Source organism: Corylus avellana, chromosome ca1 (assembly GCF_901000735.1).
Source record: "Corylus avellana chromosome ca1, CavTom2PMs-1.0".
Taxonomy (NCBI): Eukaryota; Viridiplantae; Streptophyta; class Magnoliopsida; order Fagales; family Betulaceae; genus Corylus; species Corylus avellana.
The window spans coordinates 48,941,123-48,961,827 of record NC_081541.1 but is presented as its reverse complement, the minus strand read 5'-3'; the positions used below and the strand labels follow the sequence as shown (position 1 = coordinate 48,961,827).

At 38.3% G+C, this 20,705-nt stretch overlaps 1 protein-coding gene across 2 annotated transcripts in view; it reads left to right on the top strand.

The window, feature by feature from the left end:
* The window catches only part of LOC132181176 (DExH-box ATP-dependent RNA helicase DExH3), a 31,249-nt gene that overhangs the window by 8,839 nt on the left and 1,705 nt on the right, over window positions 1–20,705 (top strand). The window contains exons 9-16 of one of the 2 annotated variants that reach the window (XM_059594275.1): window positions 1,411–1,581; window positions 3,623–3,895; window positions 12,036–12,230; window positions 12,648–12,851; window positions 15,208–15,277; window positions 15,411–15,559; window positions 18,154–18,462; window positions 18,557–18,616. In XM_059594275.1, coding sequence (XP_059450258.1) covers window positions 1,411–1,581; window positions 3,623–3,895; window positions 12,036–12,230; window positions 12,648–12,851; window positions 15,208–15,277; window positions 15,411–15,559; window positions 18,154–18,462; window positions 18,557–18,616 — 1,431 coding nt within the window. Of the gene's footprint in view, window positions 1–1,410; window positions 1,582–3,622; window positions 3,896–12,035; window positions 12,231–12,647; window positions 12,852–15,207; window positions 15,278–15,410; window positions 15,560–18,153; window positions 18,468–18,556; window positions 18,617–20,705 lie in introns of both variants that reach the window. The other variant, XM_059594285.1, reaches the window with a different exon arrangement.

The window sequence follows — 20,705 nt, the reverse complement described above, 5'->3', positions numbered from 1 at the left end:
GATGAGTTTCAGCAACATGTGCGATTTGAGGTAGGAAACGGGTCTCGTGTGTTGTTTTGGAAGGATGTGTGGTGTGGGGAGGCATCACTACAGTATTTGTTTCCTGCTTTATTCAATATTGCATGTGAAAAGGAGGCATGGGTAGAGGAGAATATGGAGAGGGTAAATGGAGCTATCTATTGGAATGTTCGATTTATTCGACATGTCCATGATTGGGAATTGGAAGAGGTTTCGAGATTCTTCGAATTGCTGTATTCCCAACAAGTAAGGCAAGGTGGGGTAGATAAAATTTGTTGGATGCCTTCAAAGAGGAAAATTTTTGAGGTGAAGTCTTTCTACAAGGTGAAAATAAATTCAGCCCCGGTGGATGGTCCATGGAAACTTATTTGGAAGAGTAAAGCTCCACCGAGGGTGGCTTTTTTCGTATGGACGGCAGTTATGGGGAAAATTCTAACATTGGACAACCTACGGAAGAAGAACATCATTGTGACGGAATGGTGTTGTATGTGCAAAAAGAGTGGCGAATCTATTGATCACCTTTTAGTGCATTGCGAAACTGCTGTTGAGGTATGGAACATGATTCTCCAACTCTTTGGTATAACGTGGGTGATGCCTGGGAGGTTGAAGGAATGCTTGGGGAGTTGGGGAGGGCAAAGGGGAAAGCGGACAGTCATGTACATTTGGAGGATGGCTCCTTTGTGTGTAATGTGGTCATTATGGAGAGAAAGGAATGCGCGGAGCTTTGAGGATCGTGAAATGGGAATTATAGAATTGAAGAAAAGGGTGAGCCAAACACTCTACTCTTGGAGGGTCATGGGGTTTTCTTCGCAAGCTACAACGCTTACGGAGTTTATCGATCTATGTGCGTCTTTTTCAGTTTGAAGCTCGTGTAGTGGGCTCTTTTGTATACTTCCTGTGTACATGGGTTGCGCCCCTTGCGTTTTTTATATAATGCCTTTTACTTATCAAAAAAAAGCTATAGGCTTTTAGCACTTGATCAAATACAATGCTTGGGCCCAACGTCGATTAACTTCTAAGTAATCTAACTTCACCCATAATCTACTAGGCCCAACTCATAACATCAAAAACCTTAAATTCCAACCATATGAAGACTTAGATAAAAACCCTGATATATAATCTAAACAAATTAAGAGATTTTAAATAGATCAATGTCCGTAATGCCTTCTCTTTTTCCTCCTTTGCCTGCTTCTCACTTTAAGAAGGGTCATATAAACCTTAATCAAATAATTTTGCTGTTGATTTTATCACATTTCAGCTGCCAGTCTGGCATACAGATATTGTTATTGTTTCATGTAGTTATTTGATAGTTGAGTCCTCTACAAGTATAATAAAGTTTAGCTCATGTAAGGTTTCCTCTATATGATTTAAGTGCATTTGTATATTATTCAGGGCTTTACACATCCAGTGACAGCACACTTTTTAGAAGATGTACTTGAAAAGACAGGGTATAAGTTGACCTCTTTCAACCAAATCGATGATTACGGCCAAGAGAAATTGTGGAAAACACAAAAGCAATTAATGCCACGGAAAAGGAAAAACCAGATTACTGCTCTTGTTGAGGTACATGCTATTCTGAAAAACTTGAATTTCCTCTGGTCTATTTCAGAAGCATTTGAATTGTAATGTTAGAATGCTTGAAATCCACATTTTGATAAAAATGTTGCATTGGCCTTGTGGAAGTATCTTATGGAATATTCGTGATCGTATCAATGCTTTTTTTTTTGGTAAAAGTTGCTATTAATTCAAGTCCATTTATCCTGGTGTCTGGCAAGTGACGTGCTGTGGTGTGGTATTCACTACTCGTAAAAGCTTTGCCTAGAACCAAATTATTATCTCCACCTTTGCTTGCTTTTTAACATTTTCCATGAGTATAATGATATATATAATGTACTTTACGGGGGCTGCTATTAATTCCGAAGTAAAGCTTTGTCGCAGAACAAATTATTATCCCTCCAATCTTTGCTTTGCTTTTAACATTTTCCATGAGTATAATGATATATAATGAGCCTTATTGTTTGGGTGATATATAAGTTTGCCTTAGGTAGGACCCGCCAACAGTTTTATATCTTTTGCCACATATGCTCTTTTTATGTGGCATCTTTTAGCCCCAGGGTTTTATCTTATAGTTTGTATTATCAAACTCCCCCCTATTCATCTTTTTTAATTTGAGTGATTTATGGTAAGTTGAATTTCTACTTTTGTTTGACTTTTAAAAACTTGGCCTATTTTATACTTTGGGATCGTGAAGGTATTAGCTGCATGGATGTGTGTTCCCCTATTGCATGAAAAGTCTAAACATGCTACTATGCCTTACCAGTATAATAGGATCTCTTTTCAAGCCCATAATGTGGGAAAAAGAATTGTCTTTCTTAATATGCTTCTTAATTTGTTTGTTTGTTTTTTCTATTCAGTTAGTGTGTTAATGCATGTGTCTGCAGTTGAAAATTTTCATTGTTTGAAGTACTCAAAGCTAGAACTTTGGTCCATAAGCACATTAATGGTGAGCTGCTCATTAAACGTAGGTTTGGTATGGTAAAAATTTCAGGCATTGTTTCTTTGTTTTGAGAGGGTTCTAAGTAATCTTCAGTTAATTACAAGTAATGAAATAGATTTTTTTTTTTTTTTTTTTTCACCTTTATTTGACTTTTCAGTTTTCTTGACCTTTTTTAATTAAAATAGAAGTGCTACTTTTCCAATCTAAATTTTCATAAATTTTTATTAAATCATTTGACTATTCATTGTAAGGGATGCCCTAACTATTTGTTAACTAGTTTTCTTCATGACCTTTTTTAATTAAAATAGAAGTGCTACTTTTCCAAGTGAAATTTTCATAATTTTTTATTAAATCATTTGGCTATTCATTGTAAGGGATGCCCCAACTATTTTTTTTTTTGATAAGTAAGTAACTGACTTTAATATGCCCCAACTATTTGTTAACGAGTTTTCATGTAGAAGCCTTGCTTGCAATGAGAAAATGCCAACTCCTGAATTCCGTTTTTCCAATTTATATTCCTATAAAAAATTACTCTGAATCACTAACCTGCCCCTCTCTCTCTCTCCCTCTCTCTCTCTCCACCCTTCCCCACGCCCCTCCCTCTACACACACACACACACATTGTGTGTGCGCATATATAGACCATCTAAAAGAGGAAGCACCTTTGTTATCAGAAAACATTAGTGTTATTCTCCTAGCAAAACTGTGTGGTCTGGGTTTATGAACTATCTGGTATTCCATGTGACTTGCACAACTACAGGCTATGTGTTTTTCGGTAACACGTTCTTGTCTGTCATGTCTACTACCATGTCGGTTAAGATAAAGTCTGCATCTACATTAATCACAAATCAAGAGGAATTCACTAAAACATCTAGAATTCAATTGGTTGATAGCTTCTCGGAATGTGCCCCAGTTGGTTGTTCTATATAAGGGTTTAATATAAGTGAAGGAAACTGAAATAACTCCTGTGTATTTGCTTCCACTGAAAAAGCTTTGCAAAGACTAACTTGTTATGTTAGAAGCAGTCTGTAGAAGCTGCATATTGTAATTTTTGAATATTTTTCTGATAATTGTCGTGCTCTTAGTTCTTTTGTTTTTCTTGCACAGGATGCTCTTAGTAAATCAAGCTTCGAGAATTACAGCTCCAGGGCACGAGATTCTCTAGCATGTTGGATGCCTGATTGCATAGGATTTAATCTTATTGAGGCAGTTTTGTGTCATATATGTCGGAAGGAACGGCCAGGTGCTGTCTTAGTATTCATGACTGGCTGGGAAGATATTAGCTGTTTGAGAGATCAGCTTAAAGCTCATCCCCTGTTAGGAGATCCCAACAGGGTTCTGCTACTAACATGCCATGGGTCGATGGCAACATCTGAACAGGTTGGTTAGCCCTATCTCCTGTTTCCAATAAGGATCTGTAACTTGATAAACACATGAAGGTTTAGGAAATTTCATTTCTGCTTGTAGGTTATCTTAGGTACCCATGCCTTTTGTCAATAGATCTTATTATCATAGGGTCATGCTTCTAGTGACGGGTGTCAATGGGTTGAACTCAGTGTATTCTTAAAAAAAAAAAAAAAAACAAAAGGGTTGAACTCAGTGTGACCTAGTGAATTTTGAGTTCGAATTTGATTATCAAACGAATATCGGAATTTGGCCGAAATCTAATGGATCTTAAAATATTGCCTCTCCAAATAGGAATTTTTTTATTATTTATTTTTAAACTCATCTTCCACGCATATGAATAGCAAAACAAGCTTAGAAAAATGCAAAGAAATTCTTTGAAACAAGTTATTTTATTTTTTTTGTAAGTAATTGAATTATCATTGAAAAGCGCAAAAGGTACAACCAACGTATTCATGGAGTATACAAGAGAAACAACTAACTAGAAATAGAAAACAAGTCTCGACATTCATGGAAACTTAGCAAATTAAGATATAGGGCAGCCGCCCAGTAGTAAAGAGTTTTGAAAAAACAAGACTTTAGATCCACTACTATCTCTTGCAGTCTTCAAAACTTCTTTTTTGATAAGTAAAAGCATTTGGTAAGAAAAAGTAAGAATGTAACCATTTTCTTTCCCTCCAAAGACTTCTATAATTTCTTTCCCTCCAAAGACACCACAAAAGGCAGGATGAAACCATTTTCTACAGAATTGTACCCTGAGGACTACCTCCCAAATCTGTCCAACAAGTGAAAAGGTCTATTACTCTTCTAGGCATAACTCAAGCTAACTCAAGATGACCATGGGTTCGTTTGGTAAACGATTTCGTTTCGGTTTCGGTTCGATACTGTAGCAAAAATTGATTGATGTGAAAAAAAGTAAAAATGTTTTTTTTTTTGAAAAAGTGAAAAAGTAAGAATGTTTGGTATGGATATAGTAATAAAAAATGATTGATGTGATGTAAAAAGTAAGAGAATGTTGAAAAAAATGAAAAAGTTAGATGAATAATGTTGTGCCAAAACCGTTTATCAAACGGACCCCATGTATTTGGAGGGAGAGAAACGCACGGACTTTTGAGGATGTTGAACTTTCAGTGGTCGAGCTGCGAAGGAATATGATTAATATGTTGCATATGTGGATGGGGGCACATCATCGAGTGGATGTTCCTGCGTTAATAGTTTTCATGAATTTGTTTTATTCTTCTCCCTGTTAGGGGCTCATCTTTTGTATACTCCCTGTGTGCTAAGGTTGCGCCCTTCTGCGCTTTATTAATGATACTATAATTATTTATCAAAAAAAAAAAAAAAATAGCATTCCACAAAGCACTGGAAATCTCGCAATGGCATTCAGTTCTTGTTCCCATTCTCCTCACCCCTCTTACACATACAACATCAGCCAACTACAATGACACATTGTTTCCTAAGGTTATCCATGATGAGGATCTTCCCTAAGGCGGTTGTCCAAGTAGAAAACACCACTCTCTGCCAACTACTCTTCCAAGGGAAAGAGATGCTCTCATGAGGTACACAGACATTATTATTATTATTTTTTGATAAGTAATGATGCATTAAAGAGCGTAGAGGGGTACAACCCAAGTACACAGAAAGTATGCAAGAGAGCGACTAAGTAGAAGAGAAAGAAGAAGAGAATATAAAGAGAAAATCAGGGGAATTGATCTCTACGGGGGCAACTCAGCCTGCCGTCCAAGTAAAGAGCGTGTACAAAAAGAAATGAACAAGGTCCTCAAGGTTCCTCGACAAATCCTCGAAACATCTAGCGTTCCTTTCCTTCCATAAGTACCACATAAGACACAGGGGAGCCATCTTCCACACTACCGCACTTCGGGATTTGCCACCCAACCACCAACTAGCAAATATCTCCTTGACACTTCTAGGCATAACCCAACACATGTTGAAATGAGAGAAGATAACATCCCACAAAAAGCGCGCAACCTCACAGTGAAGAAAGAGATGATCCACAGACTCCCCTTCCGATTCACACATACAACATCGATTAATCACAACAATACCTCTCTTCCGAACATTATCCAAGGTAAGAAATTTCCCAAGGGCGGCCGACCGAGCAAAAAACGCCACTCTCGAAGGAACCTTGGTGCGCCAAATACTTTTCCAAGGGAAATGGCTGGACTCTTTAAGGATAAGCTTACTATAAAAGGAGTGAACCTCAAACTTCCCTTTTCTAGATGGGATCCACCACATCTGGTCCTCCCCTTCCCCACGCAACAAGAGCAAATACAAGAGCGAGAAAAAGGAGGCTAAGGCCATCTCCTCCCAATCCTAAATACTTCGAATAAAGGTAACATTCCAATGAACCATACCATTTATGCTCTCCCTGATATCCGCAATTGAAGCGGCCTTATTGCTAGCAATATTGAAAAGGCCAGGAAGTGCATCCTTGAGGGACATCTCACTGCACCAAATATCCTCCCAAAATCTGACTTTCAGCCCCAAACCAGGATCAAATCTAAAGTGACAGTGAAACGACATCCAACCCCTACAAATGTGTTTCCATAACCCAACCCCATGCAAACCGCGAGGAACTTTAGAGCGCCAACCGCCCCAACACACCCCATACTTTGCCACTAAAATCCTTCTCCACCAAGCCTCTTCCTCATTGGCAAATCTCCACAACCATTTCCCCAAAAGAGCTTGATTAAACAACCGCAAACTCCGAATCCCTAGACCACCCTCAGAAATCGGAGTACAAACCTCGTGCCAACTGACCAAATGAATCTTAGGCTTGTCATTGAGCCCCCCTAATAAAAAATCTCGTTGAATCTTCTTAATGCGATTTGCCACAGAGACGGGGATCGGGAAGAGAGACAAAAAATATGTAGGAAGGTTGGATAAGGTGCTCTTAATGAGGGTGAGCCTAGCCCCCTTGGACAAATACAAACGTTTCCAAGGGGCCAACCTTCTCGCAATCTTCTCCAACATGTCTTCCCAAATAGCCAAAAGCTTGAAAAAAGCCCCTAGAGGAAGGCCCAGATACTTCAAAGGCAAAGAGCTAGTGCCACATCCCAGAATGCCAGCCAACTCACCCTCCTCACCCGTGCCTCCGGCAGGGAGCAAAACAGATTTGGCCCGGTTAACTTGCAGCCCAGAGATAGCCTCAAAGCCGATAAGAAGGGCTTTAATAAATCTAATTTGGTCAGGGGCAGCTCCACAAAAAACCAACGTATCATTAGCAAACAGGAGGTGGGAAACAACAACCCGATCAGACTTACCCGGTACACAGACATTATAGAAAGATCCAACATTAAAATCTCTCTCTTGGAGGGGACCCAACTCGCTAAAAGAATACAACAAATTAAAAATAAAAAAAATAATAATAAAAAAAATTAGAAAAGGCATTTAGTTCCCAATTATGAGCCATTATGATAAAGCTTATATTCCATTGATAAGAACCACTAGATAACTTTAAGTGATTTGCCACTGGAGCATCTTTTATGTAGGCTATATTGTACAAGACTGGGAAAGTTTCCTTATAGGCCTGATCCTCACACCACAGGTCATGTTTAGAATCTAATCTTGGAACCAACTCTCACCTCCAACTTAGTATGAACAGAACACCCCCCAGCCCCTCCTGATATATTTTCATAACCCACCCTATACAACCCACGAAGCTCATTAGAAAACCACCCAACCCATGAGCTGCTAGTGTCCACTATGACTTTCTATAAGGCCTCTCTCTCATGGACATAGTGTCAAAGCCACTACCCCAAAAGAGTATGGTTGAACAAAATCAAGTTTCAGACCCTAAATCTCCCAAAAAAAACCGGGGAATAAATCTTGGACACCAACTAACCAAGTGAAATTTGAACTCATCACTTAGCCCCCATGAGGAGTCTCGTTGTTGCTTCTTTATGCCATGGATAACACCAGCAGGAAGGGGAAAGAGAGACATAAAATATGTAGGTAGACTAGAGAGAATATTCTTGATTAAGGTAATCCTTCCACCCTTAGACAAGTACATCCTTTTCCAATCCGCCAAACAATGCTCAATCTTCTCAGTAACACCATCCCATATCGATTTGCCTTAAAAAGAGCTCCTAGTGAAAGGCCAAGATACTTCAAAGGCAAAGAAGACACCCCATAACCCTGTATACTGGCGAACCCATCACCATTATTGACATTGCTTACTCAGCCAAAGTTGACTTGGCCATATTAATTTTCAAACCGGATACAACTCAAAGCATATGAATAAGGTACACCGATAACAAATGTGTTATGGATTAGCCTCGCAAATATCAAGGTGTCATATGCAAATAGAAGATGGGAGATGTGAAACATACCAAAGTTCCTAGACCCCTTAGAAAAGCCTGAAAGAAAGGTCCCATCTACAGTAGTAAATATCATTTTGCTAAGAGCCTCCATTACAATGAAAAAGAGCAGAGGAGACAAAGGATCTCCCTATCTCAAACCATTGGAGCTATTGAAGAAACTGGAAGGAGAATCATTCACCAAACCAGAAAAGTGCACTGAAGAAATACAAAGTGTTATCCAGTTACACCAATTTCACCCCAAAACCACGCCTCCTCAGCAAGTACAATAGGAACTCCCAATTGACATGATCGTAGGCCATCTCAATATCCAGTTTGCAAAGCACACCTGGTCTCTCTAACCAAATGGCCTCCTCCTCATCAATGGAGTCAACAACGAGGCCATCAAGCTTGGGTCATCAACTAAAATGTTCAGTAAACAATCTATTATAGAAAAGCATAATGTGTTTCTTGATTTCAGGATGATCAGAGAAAACCGATCCATTTACCAACTACATCTCGATGGCGTTGTTTCTATTCAAGTTAACCCCTCGATGGAAACAATTTGTGCATTTGTTCCCTTCTCTTGGCCAAAGTGCCCTTGACTTTTGCCTCCACCTCATCTCCTCCAACAAGGTTACCCTCTCCAAATCACTAATAACTGTATTTCCTTGGCCTCTCGTCATCACATAACGCTCATTCTTCCTCCAAACCATCAAGCACACTTAACTCCTCCAAGAGATTCTTTTTTTGGTTCTCCACATTGCCAAACACCTGCTCGTTCCATACTCTTAAATCAACTTTCGAAGGCTGAAGTTTGTGTGCCAAAGTGAAGCTCAGGGAACCTTGAAAATGATGGAAGACCACCACTATTTCACTCTATTTACAAAACCTTCAGGGCCTTTAACCATATATTCTTGAACTCGAAATATCTTCTACCACTCTAAATGCTTACACAATCGAGGAGAATGGGAAAATGGTATGAGCAAAGTCTTGGTAACCTCTTCTAAAACAAATCAGGAAAATGTGCCATCCATTTCAAAGAGACAAAAAATCTATCAATTGTAGACCAAGAGGGGGTGTCCCAGTTATTAGACCACGTAACATTTCCTCCTACAAGGGGAATATCTATAAGGCCCTATTAAAAAATAAAACTTCTTAGAAGACGTGGAGATGTCATTTATAGAGCTATGAAGGATTATGTTCAACGCTTTATATAAATAGATATCCACACATCAGAGCTTGCTATTTTCTAGTTTTGTAGTTTTTTTAAAACTTGTGTCCGTCTTTTTCTTATGATTAAGGGTTTCTTTTGCATACTTCTTGTATATCAGCGTTGTGCCCCTCTACGCTTTTAAATGAAATTGATTTACTTATTAAAAAAAGCTTGAAAGCTCCATCATAGCAGGACAAAAAGGGGCTTCACCCAATTTTTCACTAAGAAAAAAAATGATATTGAAGTCACCCCCAATGCACCATGGCGAGTTTTATTAACTAATCAAGCTAGCCAATTCCTCCCATAAGACCCTCCTATCATAATCAGAATTAGGCCCATAGACACTCGCAAAAGCCCAAGAGAAGCCATCTTCAACATTTCAAGAGGAGCAAGCTGTAGTAAACTCCCACACACACTCTTCAACTTTCTTCATCACCCTTCTATCCCACATAATCAAGATTCCACCAGAGGCCCCTATAGATTTTGAGAACACCATATTGACATCCCCACAAGCTCTGTACAATATTATTGGAAATGAGCTCTTATTTTGGATTCCTTGCTCTAAGGGGTTTGCCAACTTCATTTAACCCTCTCACATTCCAAGATAATACCTTAGCCATCATAAAAACCAAGAATAACCCTCTCCTTTGCTCTGCCTCTACTAGAACTACCACATTTCGAATCGTAGTTGATGGAGCAGGACGACCTTTTTAATTCACTATTTTCTTTATTGCCTAGCTTGGAACTAGAGCCCAATTCTTTCCGAGAATGGCCCACTTCGATGGCAGTTAGCAAGGCCATAAATTCCACTTTGAAACCCTCACACGATACCCCTACAAAATGCCTAATTTCCCTCACTTTCCTAGAAAACCCAAGCTGAAGACTTTGCCCCTGCAGATGTCTCCATCAGGGACGGGGGCAAGAACTCAGTGGGATGGGTTCCACTCTAGAGAAAACTTCCAATCTAGGTAGGGCAGTGTTACACCAACAACAAAAACGCTCCTATCCATAACACTCCTAACAATCCCGTTCATCTCATAGGATACAACTTTCCCCTTATCGGTACTCATACTCTCCCCTGAACCTCCTCATGGGAGGAAGGTGAAGGAGCAGGAGAAAAATTAGGCAGAGGAATCCAATTACCCCAACGGACAACCAACGGCCATTCAGAACTAGGAGCAGCTTGACTCCTACGGGCCCATACTGGAGGCCTGGAACTTCTCTAACATTGCAATAGATAGCTTAGTCCTCATCACGGCATTTCTCATACAAACAAGATCAAACACATTACCATTGCTAGGCCTGACTTGCTGATACAAGCATGGCAACTCTCTTGAGTTGCATGCTTTGTCACCAACATCGATATCTGGGAGCCCAATGCTAAGAGGAACTAACACTACCTCATTGCTGGTCGTGTCTGATGGAGAGGGAAGAGGCAAGTGTTGCGAAAGTGCAACCGGGCGCTTCTCCTTGAATGGAAAATCTCTAGCGAGCAATGACTCCCACAAAGTCCTTTGAAAGATTTTGGGCAACTCTCGTGCCATCGATGAATGCCGGTGGTGCCACTGACACACTGCTTGACTGAGCAGAGCACATAACCGTCTAAACCACTTTCGAACCTGGGCCTTTGCTCAAAGAAGACGACCCCGCAAACTGTGACTTTCTCACCCGTTTCGTCATGGGTTTAAGTTGGGCGAAGACTGCATCTGACATGGATTTGGGCTTGTTTTAAAAAGATCTGGGCCTACTTCAAATTCATACCCTTATCCACCTTAGCGGAAGCCCGTGCTGCATCTCTGAAAATGGGATGGGCTCGCACTGTTTGAATGGGCTTTTCCTTTTCAAATTGGATGTGTTTTTTAATGTTTAATAGGATTTGAAAACGAAATTGAGTTCGTTCTGTTTTATAACCGGTTTTGACTATCTCAAAAATAGGCTCCTTTACTGGAAGGTGTAAAATTTTAAATAATTACTTGATACACTGAGGTACTTGGTGGGGACATCTCCTTTCTCATGTGATCCTGTTTGTACAGAAATGCATTTGATTACAATACTGTGGTTTGACACTACTGGGTTCAATGGCGTACTTTTGTAGTTGTTTATAGGATTATAGAATTGATTTTATGCATGTATCTGTTAGATATTACTTGTTCTAGGATATTTGTTGGTAGTGGATTGTGGCTAAAAATATTCCTCAGAAGATTGGTTTATGTATTTATGCTTTCTGCAAAAAGTGGCTTTCTTTGTTTTCTTGGTAATCTGGTTGAGGTACTGATGTTATTTCATAAGTGGTGCATCCTAATTGTTGCATGCTTTGCTAGGATGTACTCACCTATTGTTATGTCTGACAGCTAAAGTTGTAATTTATGAAGGTTTTAAGCAGTGAAAAAATAGCACTTCAAAACTTCTGACTCTGCAACTAATGCTTGCTGCTTGCAAGAGTTCCTTGTGCTTTAGTACCATCACGAGTTCTGAAAACATATAATTTATAATGTACCTTTATAACTTGATTTTCATTTCACTGTGAGGTTGCTGATTTCAGATCATATTACTCTCTGCTGTCCCTTGTCATTTTCTGCAGAAACTTATATTTGAGAATCCACCACCAAATGTCCGTAAAATAGTTCTTGCTACAAATATGGCAGAGGCAAGCATTACAATCAATGATATAGTTTTTGTGGTTGATTGTGGAAAGGCAAAAGAGACTACTTATGATGCTTTGAATAATACACCTTGTCTTCTACCTTCTTGGATATCACAAGCATCTGCACGGCAAGTAAGTTGTTTGTACAAACTTACTCGAATTTGGTTTGCCCTTGCATTTGCAGTGATAAAACGCATGCCATGAACCATAGTTGGAATCTGCTCTGATTCAATTATTATTTCTTTCCTTTTCTGGATATGATTGTTCCCCTATTGGTGCATGTGTGTGAACATTTTTGTTTATGAGTAGGAGGCAGTGTTTACTTGCATGGGATTACATCTGGGTTCACTTGTGGACTTGTATGACCTGCAGACCTGTACTAATTCATGCTTGCCTATGTATTTACAACAAGCATTAGACTGGTTTGAAGTGTTCGCATTATGAGGTGGACACCATGATAGCACTTTGCATATTGTTCTTTGGCACGTATTCTTGCTTTATCTGTTGCAAATGGCTCCTGATATTTCATTGGGTTGTAATTGATTGCAGAGAAGGGGTAGGGCTGGTCGTGTGCAGCCAGGAGAATGTTACCACCTTTACCCCAAATGTGTGTATGAAGCTTTCTCCGAATATCAACTTCCTGAACTTTTGAGAACTCCTTTGAACTCTCTCTGCTTGCAAATTAAAAGTTTGCAGGTTGGAAGTATAGGAAATTTCTTGTCTTCTGCTCTGCAGCCACCAGAATCACTGGCTGTAAGTAAAATTGTTCATTTGAATCTCCTGTGCTCTCTTACTAATATCTTTCTTTTGAGTGTTTAACCCAAAAGCGCAAGGCTCTTGTGTTGCGCTCCGTGTGGGTTTTGAGGGCTTTTGGTTTGTGGGTGTCGCTTTGGGGTGTTTGTTGGGCCTCTTGTTTTTCTTGTGTTTTTCGGGTTTGCTCATGTATACTTTCTGTGTACTAGGGTTACGCCCTTTTTGCGCTTTGATATGCAACATTACTTATTAAAAAAAAAAAAAAAAATTCTTGAAAACGATGCTCTTTTTCTAATATGCACTTGAATCCCCTCCTTGTCATTTAAATGGGAAATGGAACTTCCTGAATCCCAGTTTCAATGTCAGGAATCTCTTTCTTTTGTTGAGTGAGTTTTAAGCTTGTGGTTTAGGTGTGCTTTGCTCTATGCTTCTTCAATAGTTCCTGTGGTGTTATGTATGTGCTGCTGCTGTTTTGAAATCTCTGGCTAAAGCCCGTTCCCATCTTTCTGATGTTTTGACTGCTGTTTGGCCCATATCATCAAATATTTGGCTCATGAATTTCTCCCGATTTGTCATATTATTAATATGAATGTTATGTTCCTTATATTTGTTTTATCTTTTACCCCATTGATGAAACTAATTTATGGAAAATGCTGGATGTTATGTTTCAGTGAAATATGAGGCAGTTGATTTTAATGAGAGTGCAAGCAATTAAGAAATTAACATAATTTATCAATGAGAAATGTGTAGTGTCAATAATTTGCCAATATTTTTCTCATATTCTCTTACAAATTCAATAGATTAATCATTAAATTTGTAGGGTCTACATAAGTCTACAAATCTAATGGTTGACTTGTAAGATGAGATGGGAAAAATATTGACTCCAAGCATTTCTCTTTATCAATTCTTTGGTTGAACACTTCCATTTTATTTTATTTTTATATTTTTGTTTGTTTTTGGGATTGCCAATGATATTATTTGTTTTTGAATTGTGCCATGTAGTAGTCCAGAAGGAAGGCCTATTTTAGAACTCTGTTTTGCATGGACTTATTCATTGCCTGCTTTACTTTTTGATGTTTTAGTATTGTGAGTTTTGCTTTCCTCAACATAAAACATGTGTGGTGGCATTGTTGATGGCAATTCATCCGCATTTTGACCTTGAGAGGATTTGATCCCCTTGTTTTTTGAAATGCTAGCTAGCTCATTTGTGGAGCATTAGTGTCAGTATGTTGTAATTGAAAGAAAAATGATGAATGTAGCGGATGTGCTCACTATGAAAAGATTAAAGCATCAAAAGCAATTTTCTGTCATTTTAGCATACATGCAGACATAATATGTAGCTGTAGGCCTAAATTGTACTTTCAAGAAAAAAAGACTATAACGATCTACCAAAGAAGGGTAAAGGGATGAATTAGCGAAGTTTAGGGTGCAGAGGAGTGGGTGTATGAAAGAGGGCTTCTTTCCAGGTTGTTCGTTAGTTTAGCAGAAAGACGTTCGTTGTTAAGAAAGACTGGGTGTATGATTCGGTTATAAATGGGATGTCAGTGAGTAGCGAAGGTGATGGAGAGTGTATGATCATTGGGTCTCTGGCTCTGTAATGGTTCCTTTGGTATCTGAGTTGGGTGAAGGGTGATTAGAGGGTCAGAATTCGGGAGATACAGAAAAATTATTTGATTGGAGGAGAGATCTCTTCTCTGGCAGTGGTGGTTGTGCCTGACAAGGAGGGAAGGATAATGACACATTAGTAGTCAATCGAATTGCAGTGATTGGAGAGCAGGAAGGGCCTCAGTCAGTGTCTTCTGATTGGGAGTTTGAAAGGGTGAAGACTTTTTATCATGTAGTGGGGCTGTCCTGCGAGGGCTTTGAGGATCAAATGTTGGCCCATTTTCGGGGGTTGAAGAATTTCTGTCATGTAGTGGGTCTACTATGAGAAATGAAGAGACTCAACCCCACTATTACAGATCTCTTTTCCAATGTGCTATGTTAGTATTGGCATAAGGTTTGGAATTCAAGGGAGGGAATTTTGAAAGTTAATGGTAACAGTGTACTGAAGTTGACTTTTTGTCCAACTTTAAATATTGGCTTGGTCATCCAAACGGAAGGGGTGAGTGGAGTGGATACTGCTAGTAGAATCAGCGTGGAATGAACAAGTGAAGCTTTGTGCTTGCCAAATGCCCATTGAGTTACTGGAGAATTTTTTTAATATAAAAGTTTCCTGTTCAGTCATGTATCGTATGAGCTTGTTGGTTTTCCATTTCCTAAACTAATAATGTTAAATGATGTACATTTGGCAGACTTATTTTATCTTTAACCTTTGAGTCAACTGAACAAATTGACTACAACTTTGGGTTGACAGGTACAAAACGCCATTGATTTTCTGAAAAAGATTGGGTCACTAGATGAGAACGAAAATCTGACAAATCTTGGTTAGTCTTTTGACTCTTGTTTGAGAAGCTTTTTACTTAAATGTTTTTCTGATATATACTATTATTGTTGTTGTGGTTACTTGATTTATCTCACTCCTTTTTTCTTTTCTTTTTTTTTTAAATATCTGAGCAGGAAAGTTTCTGTCCATTCTTCCAGTGGATCCAAAGCTTGGGAAAATGCTAATCATGGGTGCTATCTTTCGTTGCTTTGATCCTGTTCTTACTATAGTATCTGGGCTTAGTGTCAGGGATCCTTTCCTTTTGCCCCAAGACAAAAAGGATGTAAGTGAAGTTCAACATATTATCTGTTGGTGCATCAAAATTTGTTCTTGGTCTCTGCAAATTCTTGATATGCGTACCTCTATAACTATAAACATAGACCGGTAATCTTGATATTTGTACCTCTATAACTATAAGCATAGACCTGTAAAAGCAGTATTATATGACGGAGTGCACTGGGCTGTTAAAAAAACCTAGCTCATAACCCGCGCAAATGCGCGAAAAAACACGCTAAAGGTTATACAACAGTATATTGCTAAACATAGTGACACAATTACACATAAGATTATATGAATATATAAATCACATAAAAATATACTCTCATGCGAACCATAATTTTAATTTTAATCCATATAAATTAAAATATGTTAAAAAAGTCCCATATGTGTAATTTAAAATGGAAATAAGTGTAAAGAAAAAAGAAAACAGCAAGAAGAAAACCTAGAATGAGTTAAAACATAAGACCCATAATTTTAATTTAAGCACATTAAAAAATACGTAAAAACCAGAGTAAATCACAAAAAAAAAACATAAAACATAAGAAACTTAATTTTAATTTAATCCATATAAATTAAAACATGTTAAAATATTTATTCCCATAGGAGTTTTAAAATGAAAATAAGCATAAAGGAAAAAATACCAATCAATTTTATAAAATTACAATATCAAAAACGAAAATATGTTTATTCTAAGAAACCCCAAAGGATTAAAATGGAAAAAAAGAAAGTACCAAATGCACATATGGAGGGAATAAGAAGTTGGAAGCTATTCTATGAATCACTGAATTGGAAAGGTATGTATTGATGACAATTCTGTTACCAGAGTGATTATCTTCTTGATACCTTATAAACTAAAAATAGATCAAATTATGTAGATGAGTTTCGAAGAAATGCGAATTGAACGAATACATGCGGAAGTTTCTTGAAAAAGTTGAAATGGGTTGTCAAGGAATGACAATGGGATATACCTCAACACCTTGATTGCCCAGTTTCATTAATCTTGAAATTTGAACTCCGTTTCCTTCCTAGGGTGCATCGCACTCTTATTGATTTCTGTTAAAAATATGTCGTGAAAATCCAGCATCAGGTTGCATCAGATAGTTGTATGACTCATCAGTAGAAAAACCTTTCAGCATTTCAGTGGAATTGTATTTTCCTGCCACCTCTCTGGCCTGCAATGAAACCTGTTTGGGTTTTTGGCAGAGATACTCTTAATGCGATAATGGATGAAGGGATCTCCAAGAAAAATATTATATCCTTCCCTTTTATCGTTTGCCTGTTGTACTAAACAGAGGACCCTGCTGTGAACTGTTTCCAAGAAGACTCTGTGCCTCCCTATTTCCTTTCTCTGTTTCTGACAGGATGATGCATATTGAAATGTTCTCATTGTTTTCTTGTCATTTCCTTTTGTAAATTAGATAGTTACATTGGAACCAACCTGTCATATTGCTGGGTGTGTCCCCGCTTCCTCCAAAAATACAAGGCTATGCTTTTGAACAAGGGAGGTCTCTTGTATACTCCCTGTGTACTTGGGTTGCGCCCCTCTGCGCTTTTAATATATAAACTTATCAAAAAAAAACAAAGTAGGTCAAGCAGGAGGAAGTTTATGTTAAACCACTACTTGTCCTAAAAGCTTAAGCTGATAGGAAGTAATGAATTTAATCATTTAATTTTAACATTGCCCCTCTTGTATGGGCTTGAACTCTCCCTAAATAGGTAAGGTCTAACACGCGAAGCATTTAATTGAAATGGGAGGTGAATGACAAAGACATGGGTCAAACTCAGGACCTCTATTATAATACCATGTTAAACCACACTTGTCCCAAGGCTTAAGCTAATCGGAAGAGATGAATTTAATTATTTAACTAATATTCTATAAGTATATGAGTCTGTTAGTTGAAAAGAATATCTTTACATGCTATTATAATCTCAAATTGGTCCTCTTCTTTTTATTTGGTAGGAAACTTGCCATTTAGCTGATTATGCTTGAAATTTGAGCTCAACTTACTATTCATTTGTGTCATTTGACTCGTATAGTTGGGGCTTCTTTACCTGCTCACTCAACTCCTCTAATTCCCAGTTGGAACTCTTAATCAGTGCATTTATGAGCAGAACCTCCTGAAAGAATGGAAGAAATGTTTACTCCTTATTACTAACTGAGTGATAATTTGTACAAGTTTGTACTCTTTTATGCCAAGCAAGCCCATTGAGTCCAGTTAGCCTTACCAATCAACTTTAGGCATGAAAAATATTAGCCACATTATTTTGAAGTCATAAATTTCATAGATAATAATTTAATTTTTTTTCTTTTTCCCCTGGTTGTTCAGAGAATTTTTTTTCATCTGGTCTGAAAGTTCCTATGAGCTTCACATTACATATTTTATCTATTTCATACTGGAATCAATTGAAACATGCCACTCTACTGTCCTTAAGTGTCCTGTTCATATTGTCCTAGATGATTACAATGCTAGTGAAAGCTTTACTCCTTGAATTTTCTCAATGTTCATGAATTATTACTTTGATGTATCCATTGTCATGACACATTTTGATTGTGGAGAAAACATATTAACTGATTGTTGCTCTACCTCTCTGATTCAGTTAGCAGGGACAGCAAAGTCTAGATTTTCTGCAAAAGATTACAGTGATCATATGGCTCTGGTTCGTGCGTATGAAGGATGGAAAGATGCAGAAAGAGAAGGATCTGCATACGAGTATTGCTGGAGGAATTTCCTCTCTGCCCAAACACTTCAGGCTATCCATTCTCTTCGGAAGCAGTTTAGCTTCATTTTGAGAGATTCTGGCTTGGTGGATGCAGATGCAAGCAATAACAACAGACTAAGTCACAACCAGTCATTGGTTCGTGCAATTATATGTTCTGGCCTCTTCCCTGGCATAGCATCTGTAGTGGTAAGGTATCTACTTGGAAATGTACTTTCAATTTTTAATTTTAAAGTCATTAGTATAGTAGTTGACATTTACTGTTTTCTTACTCTATGTGCAGCACAGAGAGACGTCCATGTCTTTCAAAACGATGGATGATGGCCAGGTTTTACTCTATGCGGTAAGTGTAAAAATGTCAGAGCCTTACCAAAACAAAATTATTTTTTTGGTTAGAATATATGGAAAATACATATATTTTTTATTAGGTTGATACGAAAATATTCTCTATTTAATGGTTGATTGAAATCAAACCTTGGAGATTTGATTACCATACTTGTATTTACTCACCTACCCTAGGGACCTTTGTATTGTAAACAATTAAGTTAATGTGAATATAATGGAGCCCTAGGAGTCATTCATAGTAGTGGACGTAGTTGTCTAACACCGAACCACCTATAAATTCCTTGTGTTCTTTTCTCTTTCTTGCCTCCGTTATAATTCCCATTTTTATATTTCCCCACAAATTTCTATATTGTATTGGAACAGAGATTCTGAGTTCGAATTCCGTATTTGTTATTCATCTACCATTTCAATTAAATATTGCACGTGTTGGACCTCACTTAGTAAGGAAGAGTTTGACCCACACGTAAGGGAGAATGTTAGAATATAAATTAAATGATTAAATTCACAACACAAAGACCCCTCTTGGGCGGTTGCTGGTTAGGGTGACCCGGATCCAATACACGGGAAGCATGTGAGCTGGCCCACTTGGGCGGTTGACAGGTCGGCTGACCCAGCTACATCCTGTGCGTGTAGGAGCATACTTGGGTGGTTATTGGATCCGACTTGAGCTGGGCCCACTTGGGCCGGATTTGTGCATGATGCGCATGGCTGACCTACTTGGGTTGGTTATGAGATCCGTCAAACCGGATCTGATCTGCGCGTGTACGAACATGGAAGGCGCGTGAACATCAACGAAGGCGCATGCTGGCGCTTGAAGCGAGTGAACGAATGGAAGGGACTGTACGAGGCTTGTGAAAGTGTGTGAGGGCGCATGGGATGATGGACATAAACTTTAGGCAGCGTGCCGCTTTACAAGTTGGTTTGGTCTGATTTCGGTGGGGTTGGGTAGATCGGCTTCTAAGCTTCCCATACATGTGCTGCACAGTGTGATATAACGCCTAGAAGGCTAAGATCCAAGAAGAGTAGTGGACAAACAGGCCGTTAGGAACTCCGGAGGAGTCACGTCCGTGAAGAAGACTAGAAAAATTGGAAGAGAAAGTTGGAGCCCGCAGGAAGAGGCTTTGATATTATGTTAAATCATCAATTATCCCTTCCTATCAGCTTATACTATTGGGATAAATAGTGATTTAACAGTTTTTAGGATATAAAATGTAGCTGAGTTTAGGTGAACTTTGAATTGATATGCTTAGTTGCTTTAAAATCTGGTCCAACTACAATGATGAAATTATATCCCTATAAAGAACTACTGATATACATCTAATTTAGCTAGACGCCAGTTTTGACACTAACAAAATGTGAACAGCAGCATGAAGCTGCTTGCCATGGTTGGCACGATTCCACAATACACAGTATGAAACACACTGGATGATACAATACGTGGGCGTTGCTGATATGTATTGGTTCTTGATTAGAAATTACAATTTACAATGCACATAGTATGAAGACAGTACATGTGTAGTCTTGATTTGTAATGACAATATTTAATTGAGTTTGTTATAAAACTGTACGTATTTGTTACTATTATTGCTCAGATTTTTGGATTCTACAATCCCTTTTGCTTAATTTTTGCCTCCTTTACAAAAATGATAAACAAGAAAATCTCTCTCAAGGGTGTATATTTCTGCAACTGTAGCCTGACCATTTGTGTAAGTACATCGGAATAATTTGCCTCCATATATTTATATTGCTGCATATGCTAGGTTCACATGCATCCTTTTGGTTTTGTGTCGGTGCATATAATAAAAATGCCTTTACGTAGAATTTGATTAAGACTATCAATTTAAACGATTGTGTTGGTACTAGAATGGCCTTTTGTCATTCACTGTTACAGCACCAATTTATTGTAATCTTGTGTAGATTTCATTCCTTTATTTACTTATATCCATTTGCAAACATATATACTCTGATGTAGACACAGGCATGCATGCATTTACAAGCATGCGTGCATATGCACCTGCATGCGCACATGTACGCGTACATGCTGTGAGAGATCCCCTGCTTTTTGCAATATTTCTCTCTAAAACTTC